Source organism: Chrysemys picta, chromosome 12 (assembly GCF_011386835.1).
Source record: "Chrysemys picta bellii isolate R12L10 chromosome 12, ASM1138683v2, whole genome shotgun sequence".
NCBI lineage: Eukaryota > Metazoa > Chordata > Testudines > Emydidae > Chrysemys > Chrysemys picta.
In genome coordinates, this window is record NC_088802.1 from 43,952,103 (window position 1) to 43,965,786 (window position 13,684).

The following is a 13,684-nucleotide window of genomic DNA, read 5'->3' on the forward strand; positions in this document are numbered from 1 at the left end:
ATAACCGCCTGCAGCCAGACACCAGGACGGAGGCAAGGAGAGTGGAGGAGGGGCCAACCTTGCCCAGCCCACCCCCCGCTTTAAAGAGACCCTATGCCACAGAAAGCACCACTCTCCTAAGCTCCCTTAGATCAGCCCCAGGAAGAATCTCAAGGCGCCCCAGGCAAGGCAGGGAACCCAAGCTGAGCATCTGTCCCGGGTGATGCTATTCTGAGGGGCCACTTAGAACATCTCGGTACGGACTCACCCGCAGGGCCGGGCTATTTTGGTGGGGAAGAAGGAGGTTAACAGGATTAATTAAGAGATTCTAGAGAGCTTCCTGCCCCCCCACCAGGAAGCACATAAAAAGAGTCACAGCAAGTGTGACCTAGAAGGTGCCATTCACTTCCTCCTCTCCAGCAGAACAAGGGCTTGAAGTGAGACCAGCCCACAGGCGGTGGTGGAGGCTCAGAGATATAAATGGCAGACACCTGTATCTAGCTCCCGAGGTTTCCGGCTGGCTCATTAGACTCATGTCAACGTCTGCGCGGCAAACTGACCTTTTCCCTCAGAGCCAAGCACTGGATTCCACTGTTGTGAACCCCTTAGCGCCGCTGGCCCAGGCGGCCATGCAGTTCTTCTCTGCTACTAAGCAAGATTTATCCTTCCTCAGAGGCCGGGTTTGGATTTAGAGAGTAAATATACCAGGGGCATGTTTCAAGCTAACAAAAAAACCAGAATCGCTTGTTTGCTTAGGGGTTTTTGAGCCACACTGGACCCAGATCTTCAGAGTCTGGTGGTGAAGTGCTGGATTTTCTGCTGCAGACCCCCCCCCCCCACACACACACAACCAAATCCTGGGTCAGGAGTGGAAAAGAACCTAGTTCTCCAGAACGTGAGCTCAGATCCTCAGCAAGCGTTTCCCGCCCTTAACCAAGCATCTAGCACCCAGCAAAACCCAGCTCTCCCCTGGCAGTTGCTGGCAGACCGAGGGGGACACAGAATTGCCTAACCCGGGCCTACTCCAGCCATTGGAACTGCTGCAGGGTTAGTCCCTCCTGCCTCTCACACAGTCTGGCCAGCTTCCACTCTTGTTTGGCATCCTAGAGTTCTGTGCTGCTAGAGGAAATCCAACTATTGAAACAAGAATTCTTTAGGCCCGATAGAAAGCTCTTTAGGCTGGTCACCAGGGCCCAATTAACACTGGGCTGCTATTTTGTTTGGTGGTTATTAGCCTTGCCAGATGCTGAGGCCCTCCTTGCAGACTCCCTAGCTCTCATGCAGTCAGGGGGTTCAAGTTAAGACCCTCACATGTTCTAGAAGAGGTGGCTTGTGGCAGGGACAGCTGGGCCCTTAAGCTTTTGCCCTTAAACCTCCCCAGTGGTAGAATTAAATTTTTTTGATACAGTTACTGAAGCACCAAGTCCAGTGTAAATCTTCGGAGGGGAGTTTGTTCCACTGGTCTCTGGGATAATGGAAGGGCATGGACCAGGAGCTAGAGTGGCCAGTCATGCTCTTTGCTTGGCCTGCTCTCTGATTCAGAAGAGAGACAGAAAGAAATTGGGCCCCTCCTCTCATAAACCCTGTCAAAGTTTAACCATTTCAGCTATAAAATTCACACAACCCTGGACAGACGCCCGCACAGTCAGGGAGTGGGGTGACCGAGTGCAAGGGAACCAGGCCGACAGTGCCAGATCATTCCCCACTGGCATATAAGATGCCAAGGAAGCCAGCAAAGCCTTTGGCTTGCGAGGTAGTTTCCAGCTTTGCAGGCAGAAAGGCTTTGATTTGGCTGCATGACACCGGTGCAAGCCACGTCACGTCCCTTCGGGGTTAAGTCTTGGCGACTTTTCTTCCCAGCTTCCCACGGAGCTGGTGAACCAGAGCGCACCTTGGAAACTAATTACGTGCTGTGGATTAGGAAGAAAGGCCACAAGCAGTCAGCACCAAGGGCTGCGTGGAGATGCTACAGAGGTCACACCTCACCAGGACAGATCTCTACCCTCTCTCATTTTGGACAGGAAATGAAACCACCCATAAGCAGGAAGCCTTCTGTTCCCAGCCTCCATCTCCCGCCTTAAGCCATCTGTTTGCAGAGAACCTCGTGGCCTTGTCTAGGTAAAACCCACCCCTCCCCAGCACCACACGCAAGCCTCAGCACCGCAGCTGCTACCCTGTCACCTGTCAAGTGCTCCTCCGAGGGAACGACTTTGCACTTCTTGAAGAACTCATCTGTTAAGCTATCCACCACCAGCAGCTTGGTCTCATCTCCCCCAGCTTTGATAGCCGTCACCACGTCAGAGTGCTGCTTCCCTTCCATGCACTGTCCGTTCACCTGCCGGAAGGGAAATGGGCAGAGTTAGAGGAAAGACCGTGAAAGAAGGAGATTTGTACTGAATTACAAGGCTGGCTGCGGGTCAGACAGAAATGCTGATACCAGTCACATGCTGACTATTATCCCATTCAGTTGCTACCGGGCTGGTACGGGAACAGGCAGACTACTGCAGGGCTGTACATTGTGAGCACCCCCAAGCAATAGACACATTCACTCTTGCCTACGTCAGACTCTTGTTGTCCAGCAGCTCGGAACAGCCGGATCCCTAGCCTGGACAGGTGACAGTCCCCACGTGACAAGAGGAACGGATGCTTCACCCATGTTGTGACATTCCTCTCTCAGCTCTCGTTGGCCTGTTCCACCCAAATCCTACACTTCAGAAAGACTCTGTGACCAACTCTCTTATCTGACTGCCACACCTGGGATCCAGGCCCTCAGACAAGTCACCGCAAAAATATTCTGGCTGGCCCTATGGGAGGTGCGGAAGCCCTGAGCATTCAGCCCAAGTTACAAGTGCATGTAGCAATGATGGAGGAGGAATGGGTTCCGATGACACCTTTGCCAAAACCTGCCCAGGAAGAAGAGCGGGTCTGGAAGAAGAGCTGGCTATGCCACAGAGGTCAGATCTGGAGTCTGACACAAAGATCGGGGCTCTGTAGTCTTGCAACTTAGTCACATTTCAGACTCTCTCTTACGAACGTTTCCTGTTTTGCACACGTCTCTCTGAGCCTGACCTAAGCAACCACTGGATCGCTCCTCAGCATTACCAGCTCTGAGCTGCACTCCTCATTTCTGAATAGGACATTGACTACATTAACTCAGCTGACCCGTGCGCCTTCCTACACAGCTGTGCTGTAGCTGCAGTTGATCAGATCTGCAGCTGATGGCAGGAGCGAGAGTCCAGGCTCTCTGCAAACAGAGGCTTTTCATAAGTCCCATTCCTTTGTATTATAACTTAGGGACACGGAAGAATGCCTGCAGCGGAAAAGCAACCGAGGCTACGTCCACACTAGAAAAAGTTTGCCAACAAGCTATCCCATCAAACCCACCTTGTGTAGACATAGCTGATACCAGCCAGAGAGTGCTTTTTTGCCACTGTAGCTTGTATCAGTTTGGTGAGCAAAATAACCCATCCCAGCAAAAGCACTTTGATATGAGTATAGCTGCATCTACACTAGGGCTTTTGCTGGTATGGAAATGTCACATACGTACATAAATCACACCTCTAACCAACACTGTTATACCAGCAAAAGTTTCTAGTGTAGATCAGGCTCTAGTCAGGAATCATAGAAGATGAGGGTTGGAAGAGACCTCAGGAGATCATCTAGTCCAACCCCCTGCTCAAAGCAGGACTAACCCCAGCTAAATCGCTATGAGACACTACAGTGCTTTTAGACTGAGATGGAAACCCCAGGAAGGAAAGAGGGGTCTCTGGACCAAGAGGTAGTGGTCACTAGCATACCTCAAAAACCTGATCTAGTCCCTTCCTATTGGCCTTACACTGCATTCGGGAACTTCAGACTAGTGGCTCAGCCCACATGCTGCTTCCCAAGCCCAGAAGATGTTCACACGAAATCCACACTTATCTCCTCCCCCCCACACCCCACTACTCTACAGCAGTGCACACTTGACTGTGGAGAGCAAGGCTAACCCGTAACTCACCATCTCACAGCCCCTCCTTGTACAGGGAGCACGAGGACTTGGGTTGCTAAGATAGGACAAAAGGATTTGACCAGCTGGAGACAACGGCTTTTTAACGGAACGAACTGATACAGCCTCACAGCTGACTCAAGGGCAGCATGTCCCACCATGAACATTTAACCTGTGCTCCAAGCGAGCGGCTGGCAGGTTAAGTCATGCTGGGGGAGGCGGAAAGGCTGGAGTGACTTGGTGGTGACTGTCCCATCAATGCCCTGGTGAGATTCCAGCAGGCTGAGTCAGAACAGTGCTGCAGAGACTTTCACCCGGGAATGGCCTGAAGACAGAGGAAGTGGCTTAGAGACCAGGGCAGGAAGTCTTTGGAGAGCTCTGTGGAGGGCTTTCCTAATGGCACATCCAGTACTAGGAAGGTGGGGTAGCCTGGAAAAGGGCTCGTTATTGGTTGTCCGGGCACGGATGGCAGCCAGAGCTCCGCCACCCTCGAGCCCCTGCAGGTCCCCAGAGCTAGCCTTTCGGGGATTAGCAGAGCAGCCAGCAAAACCTCATTAAAATCAGATTTTCTCTAAGTGATTAGTGCAGGACTACACAGCCAAGCTGCCAGGAGCGCAGGGCAGCATATGCACACAGGTTGGGCAACAGACCTGCGGCAAGAGCATGAGGCATTGTGTACACACAGGCTGGGGGACAGCTGCCACACGGGCTCCTACACACTAACTAAAGAGGCCAGGAAATCGCCTCGGCCATCTCCTGGCACATGTATCAGGGCCTGTACATGCTCAGTGTACCATGCCCTAGAAAGCAGAGCTGTCAGACAGACAGCAGCGAAGGGATTCCTGTTAATGTCCTGGCCACGGACAACACGTGAGGGAGAGGTGGGTGGGTGGGACCGTCCCAGACTTTGGTTGTGACTATAAGATGACTGGGCCAGCGTCAGGACTCAAGTCATAGACGAAGTCACACGGCAGAGGCTGATTCTAACGACTCATTTCTTGATGGATAAAAACAGGCCCCAAGCGAATGGGCTGCAAGACTTGAGTTTTCCTTACTTTGCACAGGAAGAGGACAAGCTTCCCACGTTACTAACCCCAGAGGAGGAGTCTGGGCCCAGTTCAGATGACTACGCTCGTGGGTGCAAGATGTGGAATGCAGCATCTTCATGACGTTGCCGATCTCCATCCCCCTGGCATCCAACGGAGGCCCCTCCCACGCACTGCCCTCTGCGACCTCGTCAGATGTTCCCATGCTTTACCACTCATTCTCTCCTCCTCTCCTAGCTGCACTGCCCCTGCCTCCTGAACGTACCTCAATGATGCGGTCTTGCGGACGTAGCCCTGAGGATTCAGCCGGCGAGTCTGGGTCCACGGCCCGGACGTACTGCCCCGGCTTGGTTTTGTCACTGTGGAGGTTGAATCCGTAGCCATTAGGGCCCTTCTTCATCGGACAGAGACGAGGCCGCAGCTCTTTCTGCCGGGAAGGAACGCACATGAAAGCGGTGGTTAGTAGTCACTTACCCTGCCTCCAGCCCAAGATCAGAGACTCAGCCCAGGCCGGATTCGGCACCCGTCCGGAAGCAATATGGTCTCACAGGACTGGGAGCCAACAGCTCTGCATTCCAGTCTTAGCCCTGCCTGCCATCAACTAGGTTCACAGCACTGGAAAGTCAGCCTTTGTCTCTCCAGCTCCTACAGTATATCTACACTGCGATGTAAGCCCAAGGTTTGAACTCGGGCTCAAGCCTAATCCCCCTGCCGTCTACACACAAATTGCCCTAGCTCAGGACTTGGACCCAAGGTCATAGGACCCCACGGGGTTGGAGGTTCTGAGCCTGAGTCAAAGCGGGACCCAGGGTTCAAGCCCTATTGCTTTGCAATGTAGACACAGCCCCACTGACTCGTGCACCAAAAGCATTCCATAATCCCACGGGCTGACTTTTTTTGTCTCCCAGACAGTCAAATTTTCCCACACTGCACTATCAACTAGGGACTAAAGAGGCCACATTTTAGGAGGGTGCAAGGAAGTCTGGGATACGTGTGGTTGGACTCGGGCCCATACAGTGTAAATGCTGGAACCCCAGGCTAGGACCCAGGGTTCAACAACAGGTGTTACAAATGCGTATAGACGATCAAGTCCTACGTTAAAAAACCCAGGGTCTGCTAACTTGAGTTCTACTACACCTGGGCTTCCCTTGCCGTGTAAATATATCCCTAGTCTGAAACGGACCCAGGAGTTAGCTGCATCACAGAGGAGTTGAGTACTAATTTCTATTAAGTGTTCATAAAGTGCTTTGAAGACACGAAGTGCAGGGTGTATTATATGAACACCCTTTCCTCTCCCAGGGGGGGCGCCCTCCCTTCCCTGGCCTGTCCCACAGATGGACGACAGCACTCACGTTTCATTACCCGGCTGTTCACCTCCAATTGCTGGACCCAACGTTGCTTTAGAAGCAATTAGCACATGAGGGTGGAGGAACCGACATGCCCACCTGGCCTTGAAAGGCAGGCGGCTGCAGTTACTGAAGCCAAACAGATTAGAGCACGGGGATTCCTTTAGAGAGGGATTCAAGCACTCCCAGTGCTGCCCAAACGGACTCAGACCCCAGCTCTGCGCTGCTGTTCAAATGGCCAGGCAGGCGAGCACACAGCAAGGTCAGGCCAGAGACTACATCAAAGTGTTCTGTACCCAGGAGCCCCTTCCAATGCCCGAGCGTAGAGGACAGACCCTCCCTGTTCACACACGCACCCTCTCTTTCATACAAGCACAATCCCCCTTTAGCGGATTTCTTTCCGGGACTCAGGAGGTGTTGAGAGTATCCGAATGAGCTGTAAAGGGGAACAGACTGCGCTGTGTCGGACTACACACAGATACAAGTTGTGGACTCATCTCCCTGGACAGCTTCTCCCGCAGAGAGGCATATCAGGGCCTCTCAGGTGCCGTTTCTACCCATTCCCACCTTAAACGCTCCATTGTCCTGAACCCTTCCTCCACCATCAAATCAGATAACAAGGGAGCAGTGTCAGCAGGGCAACTTCCCACCACCCCAGCAACTCAGACCCTCTTGGATCAGTTTTTGGCCCTTCTCTCAATGCCAGATGCTTACTCCGAGAAGTAGAGCCTGCCTTCCCCCCTGCTCCTCACCCCGGGATATCTCCGAAGGGCTGAAACCCCGCGGGCTGCACCGTGGCACTAAGAGGCGTTACTCGGAAACCTTCCCTTCATCGAGAGGCACACAGCAGCTTCTGCACCTGCACTGGCAGCGAGCACAGAGCAGCTGGCCTCACAAGCTTGCTGCGATTCCTGCATGAGCATTGGAGCCCATTTCCCTCCTCGTGGGGCCTCCGAGTCAGTCAGGTGCGACTTCACCAGGAAACATATTTAGTTTCCCGGGAGAATGGGGTTTTAGCATCTAAAATAACAAGGGCTTCTGGCTCAATGCCTGACAGGGCAGATGGATTCTCTGGCTCTACTTCTAGCTGCAGAGACATTCTCAGCTTGTCCCTAACGACGTCCAATCGACAGGCAGATGCTCTGGATAATTCAGCCCACAGTGTGGACTCAATGCTATTCGATGATGTCCAAGTAGCCAGGACAGCAAGACACCCACTTCATCCCATCTAGCCAGGAGCTTGCATCCCAGCCCATCAAGCAGAACTGGCTAGAGACAGCCACCCGTGGAACAGACAGATTTAATTACTAACTCACGTCTAGAAACCGCACCCTGAAAAACTCCTAGGACACAGAGCAGCAGCCTGTCTGCTCAGCCCACAGGTCACCACGAACACATCACCATTAGCCTCATCTCCAAAGCCCTTCATGGAATCAGCCCTTGCTCCCTGAGAGCGAGTGCATCACCAGCTCCATGGCCATGATCTCCTGCAATAGCTACCTTCCACCAGAACTGTGGAACCATCCCTTTCAGAACAAATGGCAACACTCATTCCCCTGACTTGGGTTTCCCTCAGCAAGCTCTACACACACACACACACACACACACACACACACACACACCCAAGGTACTCTACTGCCTAGTCAAGCTATTTCTCCATCTGCTGGAAAGCAAGAGGTTAAAATTATTTCTCTTTTCAATACGTGGGAGGTGCTCAGACACAGTGATGGTGCTACACAAGTACCACAGGGTACTTCCAGCTCCTGGCTTGCACCCCCTTCCCCTGAGAGTTATTAAAACCAGGCAAAAGTCTGAATAGTCCCACAACATCAGTGGCCCAGAAGAGATCCATCTGCCAGACATCTCTGAAGAGCTGAAGCAAGCCCATCTCTGGAATTAGATTCCTCATGTGCAGTCAGACCTCTGCTAAAGGAGAAACATCAGTTTCCGGTGTCACTCCAAGCTCAACCTCCCCTCCACCCCTCCCTCCAGTGTCCTCCACTCCCTTTCTATTGCATGCCAATAGCCACGCTGCTGGATACAACAGAATTTAGTGGCCCAGCCTGGTGGGTATGCGGGTCACAGCCAAGTCTGTGTTTATTGAAACCAGCGTTATATTTACAGTAAAGTTCTGAGAGGGACAAGGGTGGGGAGGAGGTGGAGGATGAAGTGACTATCAAGCTTCATTGGCCCTCAAACCAGACAGACCAATTACCTGTCCTGAAACTACCCACCAGCAGTTCAGCAAGAACAGAACAATCAGTTAAGGAACAGCTTTCCCTGAAGGATCTCAGAGCACATTAGTCGCACTTAACATCTGGGTAATGTAGGTGCCACATTACAGATGGTAAAAAAGGCAGACAGCTGGGGGCTTGCCTACAGCAGTGGTTCCCAAACTGGGGTTTGTGAACCCCTGGGGGTTTGAGAAATGTTACAAGGGGTTCTCGGGGGAAAAAATCCCTAATGGCAGACAGAGCTGTCCCTAGGCACCCCGGGGCCAGCAGCCTGGAGCCCCTGGACTTCCAAGAGCTAAGCAGATCAAAGCAAGCATATCTATCACACTGAGGAGATTTAAACTTCAAGACTCCTTATAAGAAATGGAGGTGGATATTTTGTGCTGTTTTTAAAATGAAATAGGCAGCTAGTGTTGTTTTTAAAATTATGATGAAGAACAAGTTTAAGCTTTGTTGTAACGTGCGTTGTTTGCCTGGACTGCTCAAGACCTGAATGCTTGTGTAGGAGGAACTCTGAGTTGGCTTCTTAAATACCTTCCTGCTGTTTCACATCTGATACTCCTTGATGAAACATAGGAGCCTTGTCTTATAACAGGCTTATTCTAAGTGATACAAGCTACGAAAGTGAGATCTTGGAAAAGTGTTGCCGTTTTCATAATGTAATAAAAATACTGTAATGAAATAATGAATAGTGTGTAATACGCATGTCATAAAAAAACAAATTTTACATTTCCAAGATCACTGATTTTATAATTTATACTCAGGTAAAGGAGAAAATCCCTGGAAATATTCATTTTTAGGAGGGGATTCACGAGACTTGACATTTTAGTGAAAGGGGTTCACAGGTTAAGGTTTGGGAACCACTGGCCTAGAGCAACTCAGCGAGTCTTCAACTGAACGCTGGTGTCCCAACAACACCAAGTCCCTGCTCTAACTACTAGAGGAAACTCTCAGTGACTGCAAAATTTGAGAAGAGGCCAAAGTATGGTGCAGTCAACACAGGTGATAAAACAACATTTCTCAGGAGACACAAAGAATAGCCAGCTCCCCTGAGATTTAGAGTGTCCCCCATCCCACAGCCTTCCTCCACTGCCTTTATGTGGAGATCAAAATTGCTTCTGAAGCAGCGTCTTAGTGAGGAACAGACTCTAGACATGCCTGTTGACACTTGCCCCCAAATGCCGCACGACGGCGGACGGATTTGGAGCTGCTCGTAATAATCTGTGAATACTATTAACCTGGCCATTGTCTGCTTTGTGCATAGATTGAGTTAATTCAACAGCAGCACTGTCACGAAAGGCACCCAGGAAGCGTGGTGCGGGAGGTGGAACAAAATATACACTTCTCAGAAAGAGCCTCTGTGATTCAGCAACCTCTTGTGCTAACTGGCAGAGGGCATGGGAGGCACAGAGCTTTTCATGGATCCCGAGTCAAGTACATGTACAATAATTCACCAAAGAGTGGCAATGTAAGGTCTATGCCAAGAGCTCTCCAAATCAGCATAATCATTGCTAAATGTATGTATGGCTAATTACAGGTTTCAGAGTAGCAGCCGTCTTAGTCTGTATCCGCAGAAAGAACAGGAGTACTTGTGGCACCTTAGAGACGAAAGCTTATGCTCAAATAAATGTGTTAGTCTCTAAGGTGCCACAAGTACTCCTGTTCTTTTTGTATGGATAATATTTATGAAGCTATGTGTCTATACTGGAAACTAAAGCATTGAATTGAAGGCAGGTCACCAGGAGGTGACGTGCCTGGGACAGGTCCTGGTAGGCAGGGGGTAGTAGATGTTTATCTCTCGCTCTGGCCATTGTCTCTCTCACAATGGAAGTCTATTAGCACATGTTGTCGCCACCAGCTAATCAAGATTGCAAAATCAACAAGAGATGGCAGAATCTACAGAAAGGAACACAGAGCGGGAGGGTGTCCAGCTTATGTATAAAGCTCAAAGGACTGTTTTGATATATCTGGGGTTGCAGGGAGAGACACCGAATCCTCCACTGAGGAGGCAAGTTGGCAGTGTGGCTGGCCTCAGGAAAAAGGGATCACAGCCTGCCTGGCTGAAAAACCACTGAAAGGACTCTGGAATGAGCCTAGCTCTGTAAGGCTAGGTCTACACTATGGGGGGGGGGGGGGGAAGAAGAGTGGGGTGTCGACCTAAGATAGGCAACTTCAGCTACGTGAATAGCGTAGCTGAAGTTGCGTATTTTAGGTCGACTTACCTGGCTGTGAGGACGGCGGCGAGTCGACCGCTGCCGCTCCGCCGTTGACTCTGCTTCCGCCTCTTGCCGCGGTGGATTTCCGGAGTCAACGGCAGAGCGATCAGGGATCGATTTTATCGCATCTTCACCAGACGCAATAAGTCGATCCCCAATAGATCGATTGCTACCCGCCGATCCGGCAGGTAGTGAAGACGTGCCCTCAGACACGAAGGTATCTAGTGAAATAAGTCTAGGTTCTAGAATGGGTGTTCTGATTTTATTTTACAGGGAGGTTGTGAAATCTCCATCATTGGAGGTTTTTAAGAGCAGGTTAGATAAACACCTGTCAGGGATGGACTAGATCAACAGCTCTCCCAGCCCAAGTGAGGCATGGGAATGTGTCAAGGGAGGTGCGAGCTGTGTGTTTGCCCTTTTAAAAAACAACAACAACAAAACCAAAAACTAAAGAGCTCAGTCAGCCCTGGCTGGCTGGGGCTCGTGCAGAAGGGCTGTGCACACCCGGGAGGCAGGGATAAAGTGGACAGCCGGAGCCCAGTTGCCCTGGGGCTGACAGCTGGAGCCCCACCATGCGGGTTTGGGCTCTTCTTCCCCCACCGAGAGGCAGCCTGGGCTCGGGCTCTTCTTCTGGAGGTGGTGGGGCTCCAGCTGTCAGCCCCAGGGTGGCAGCAGCCACACAGAAGTAAGGGTGGTAATGGGGCACTAAGTCGGATATTGACAAATATCACTTTTCACATTGCCACCCTTACTTCTGTGCTGCTGCTGGGAGAGGGTGGGGGCACGTAAAGGACTACAGACACAAAGAAGGGCCAAATCAAATAAGTTCGAGAACCACTGATCTAGATAATACTTAGTCCCTTGGGGGGGGAAGGATAGATCAGTGGTTTGAGCATTGGCCTGCTAAACCTAGGGTTGTGAGTTCAATCCTTGAGGGGGCCACTTAGGGATCTGGGGCAAAATCAGTACTTGGTCCTACTACTGAAGGCAGGGGGCTGGACTTGATGATCTTTCAAGGTCCCTTCCAGTTCTATGAGATAGGTATATCTCCATATATTTATTTAGTCCTGCTGTGAGTGCAGAAGACTGGACTAGAAGACCTCTCGAGGTCCCTTCCAGTCCTACAGCTCAATGGTTACACAGAATCACAGGTCTCCAATATTTCTACTTGCTGTCATTTGAATCTCCTCTTTGTTAAACAGACATTTACTGGTTTTTACTACGAACTTACCGAAGTGCTGTATGCTAAGAGGAAGGGTGATCTGAGATGGAACCGGTAAACTGGGGAGAACAGCTTCTCTGGGAGCAGTGAATCTGTGGCTATGCAGTGCAACAGGGGCTGGACACCCCAGGGGGCTGCAGAGGTTGAAACGTGCCCAATGCTAACCTGCCGAGGGACAGCGGAGCCTGTGTAGGCCGAGTGGGGAGGATTTGCGTTGTCTGTGGCCAGCAAAGTCAGGGCGCTGGCCTACAGCTGGTAGACACATGACTTCCTTGCACTGAGGGCAGGTGGTAACAAGGTGCCTCAGTCCCGGGTACCCTGGGAAGCGCCCTGCTGCTCACTCTGATGCTCTGATTTCACACCCAGTGGAGCTCAGACTGGGTTTGGACCACAAGCCCATGAAACCAAAAGCAAAGAACTTTGGCTGGATTGGAAGAGTCCCTCCAGCTCAGGGGGACAGAGAGCTAAGGCGAACCCAGACTCCAGAGGTCAGGGGCCTGAGCTAAGACAGGCCTGTCTAAGATACTAGGTAAGATAGACCTGCATGTAGCCACCCTGTTCTGAAATCCTCTCTCAGTAAGGTTACTCTTCACTCCTGGGGTTAAAGGAACGATACCTTTGCTTTAAGAAGGCTGGGTGGGTCACTGCACTTATTGCCAGTCACAAGCTCCTGAAGGGAAAATTTCCAGGTGCCGGGAAGCATGGTTGATGCCTGGGGCCGGTAGCCCAGGACTTGGCCTTAGGCTCCCTCTGCATTACAAGATAGGGATATGATTCCCAGTGTGCATAGACAGACTCGTGTGAACTCACCTGAGCTAGCATGCTAATGTAGCTGCGGTAGCATGGGCAGTGGTGGCATCATGCCAGCCGCCCTGAGGAGAAACCTGCCTGAATCCCATGGGCATGTCCTTGGGGCTGCTAGCACAGTACTGCCACCGCTGCCCACGCTCACACTACTTCTTTAGCGTGCCAGCTCACAGGAGAGCGGGCACGAGTATGTCTGTAGAACCCAGGAATCAGACCACCAGCTCATAGCACAAGCTTAGCCTAAGAGTGGGAGAACCATGTGGTCCCACACAGGGCCTTATCTGTGGGGATGCCTTCAAAGACCAGAGAAGGGTCAGAGATGTAGCTAGCCCTGTAACCATAACAGCGACCATCTGATTTGGACAGCGATCTAGACAGTGTAAAGCAAACCCTGCACAACACCCCAGGCTCTAGCTTAGACGCTAGGAGGCTTAGTGTCTGCAAAAGCACTTAGTCAAATGACAACAGGACTTGGCACAACACCCCCCTCTCCCACCCGTAAGGGCTGATATGATCAAACACTGGGCTGGCGCCCATGCTGGCTTGGGGATTGCAGCACCATTTCCCAGCACTTGCAGCTGTCATCCTCTGGACCTGGGCGTGATGGTAAATCCCTGACCTACCTACCCATCATACTTCCAGCGTTCCCTCACTGCGATACCTAGCCACCAACACCAGCAATTAAGCTTTGCATTCAAGTTTATTATTGCAAGCTGCAGGACTGCATTCTGGACTCTGCCCTTTCCCTCCGTCTAGTTAGACCGCTCTTGTTTTTTTTTGTTTTTTGTTTTTTTTAAATATTGATTCACGAGCTTCTGCTGTTGGGAGACTTGTTCCCACTGGCTGAAC

The 13,684-nt window shown here is 51.3% G+C and overlaps 1 protein-coding gene across 1 annotated transcript in view; it reads right to left on the reverse strand.

Moving 5' to 3' along the window:
• Positions 1-13,684, reverse strand: part of NHERF1 (NHERF family PDZ scaffold protein 1) — a 38,584-nt gene that overhangs the window by 6,134 nt on the left and 18,766 nt on the right. Inside the window, exons 2-3 of the mRNA XM_005297442.5 lie at positions 5,276-5,437; positions 2,161-2,314 (exon numbers count right to left, since the gene is read on the reverse strand). Of these exons, the coding sequence (XP_005297499.2) occupies positions 2,161-2,314; positions 5,276-5,437 (316 nt within the window). The remainder of the gene's footprint in view (positions 1-2,160; positions 2,315-5,275; positions 5,438-13,684) is intronic.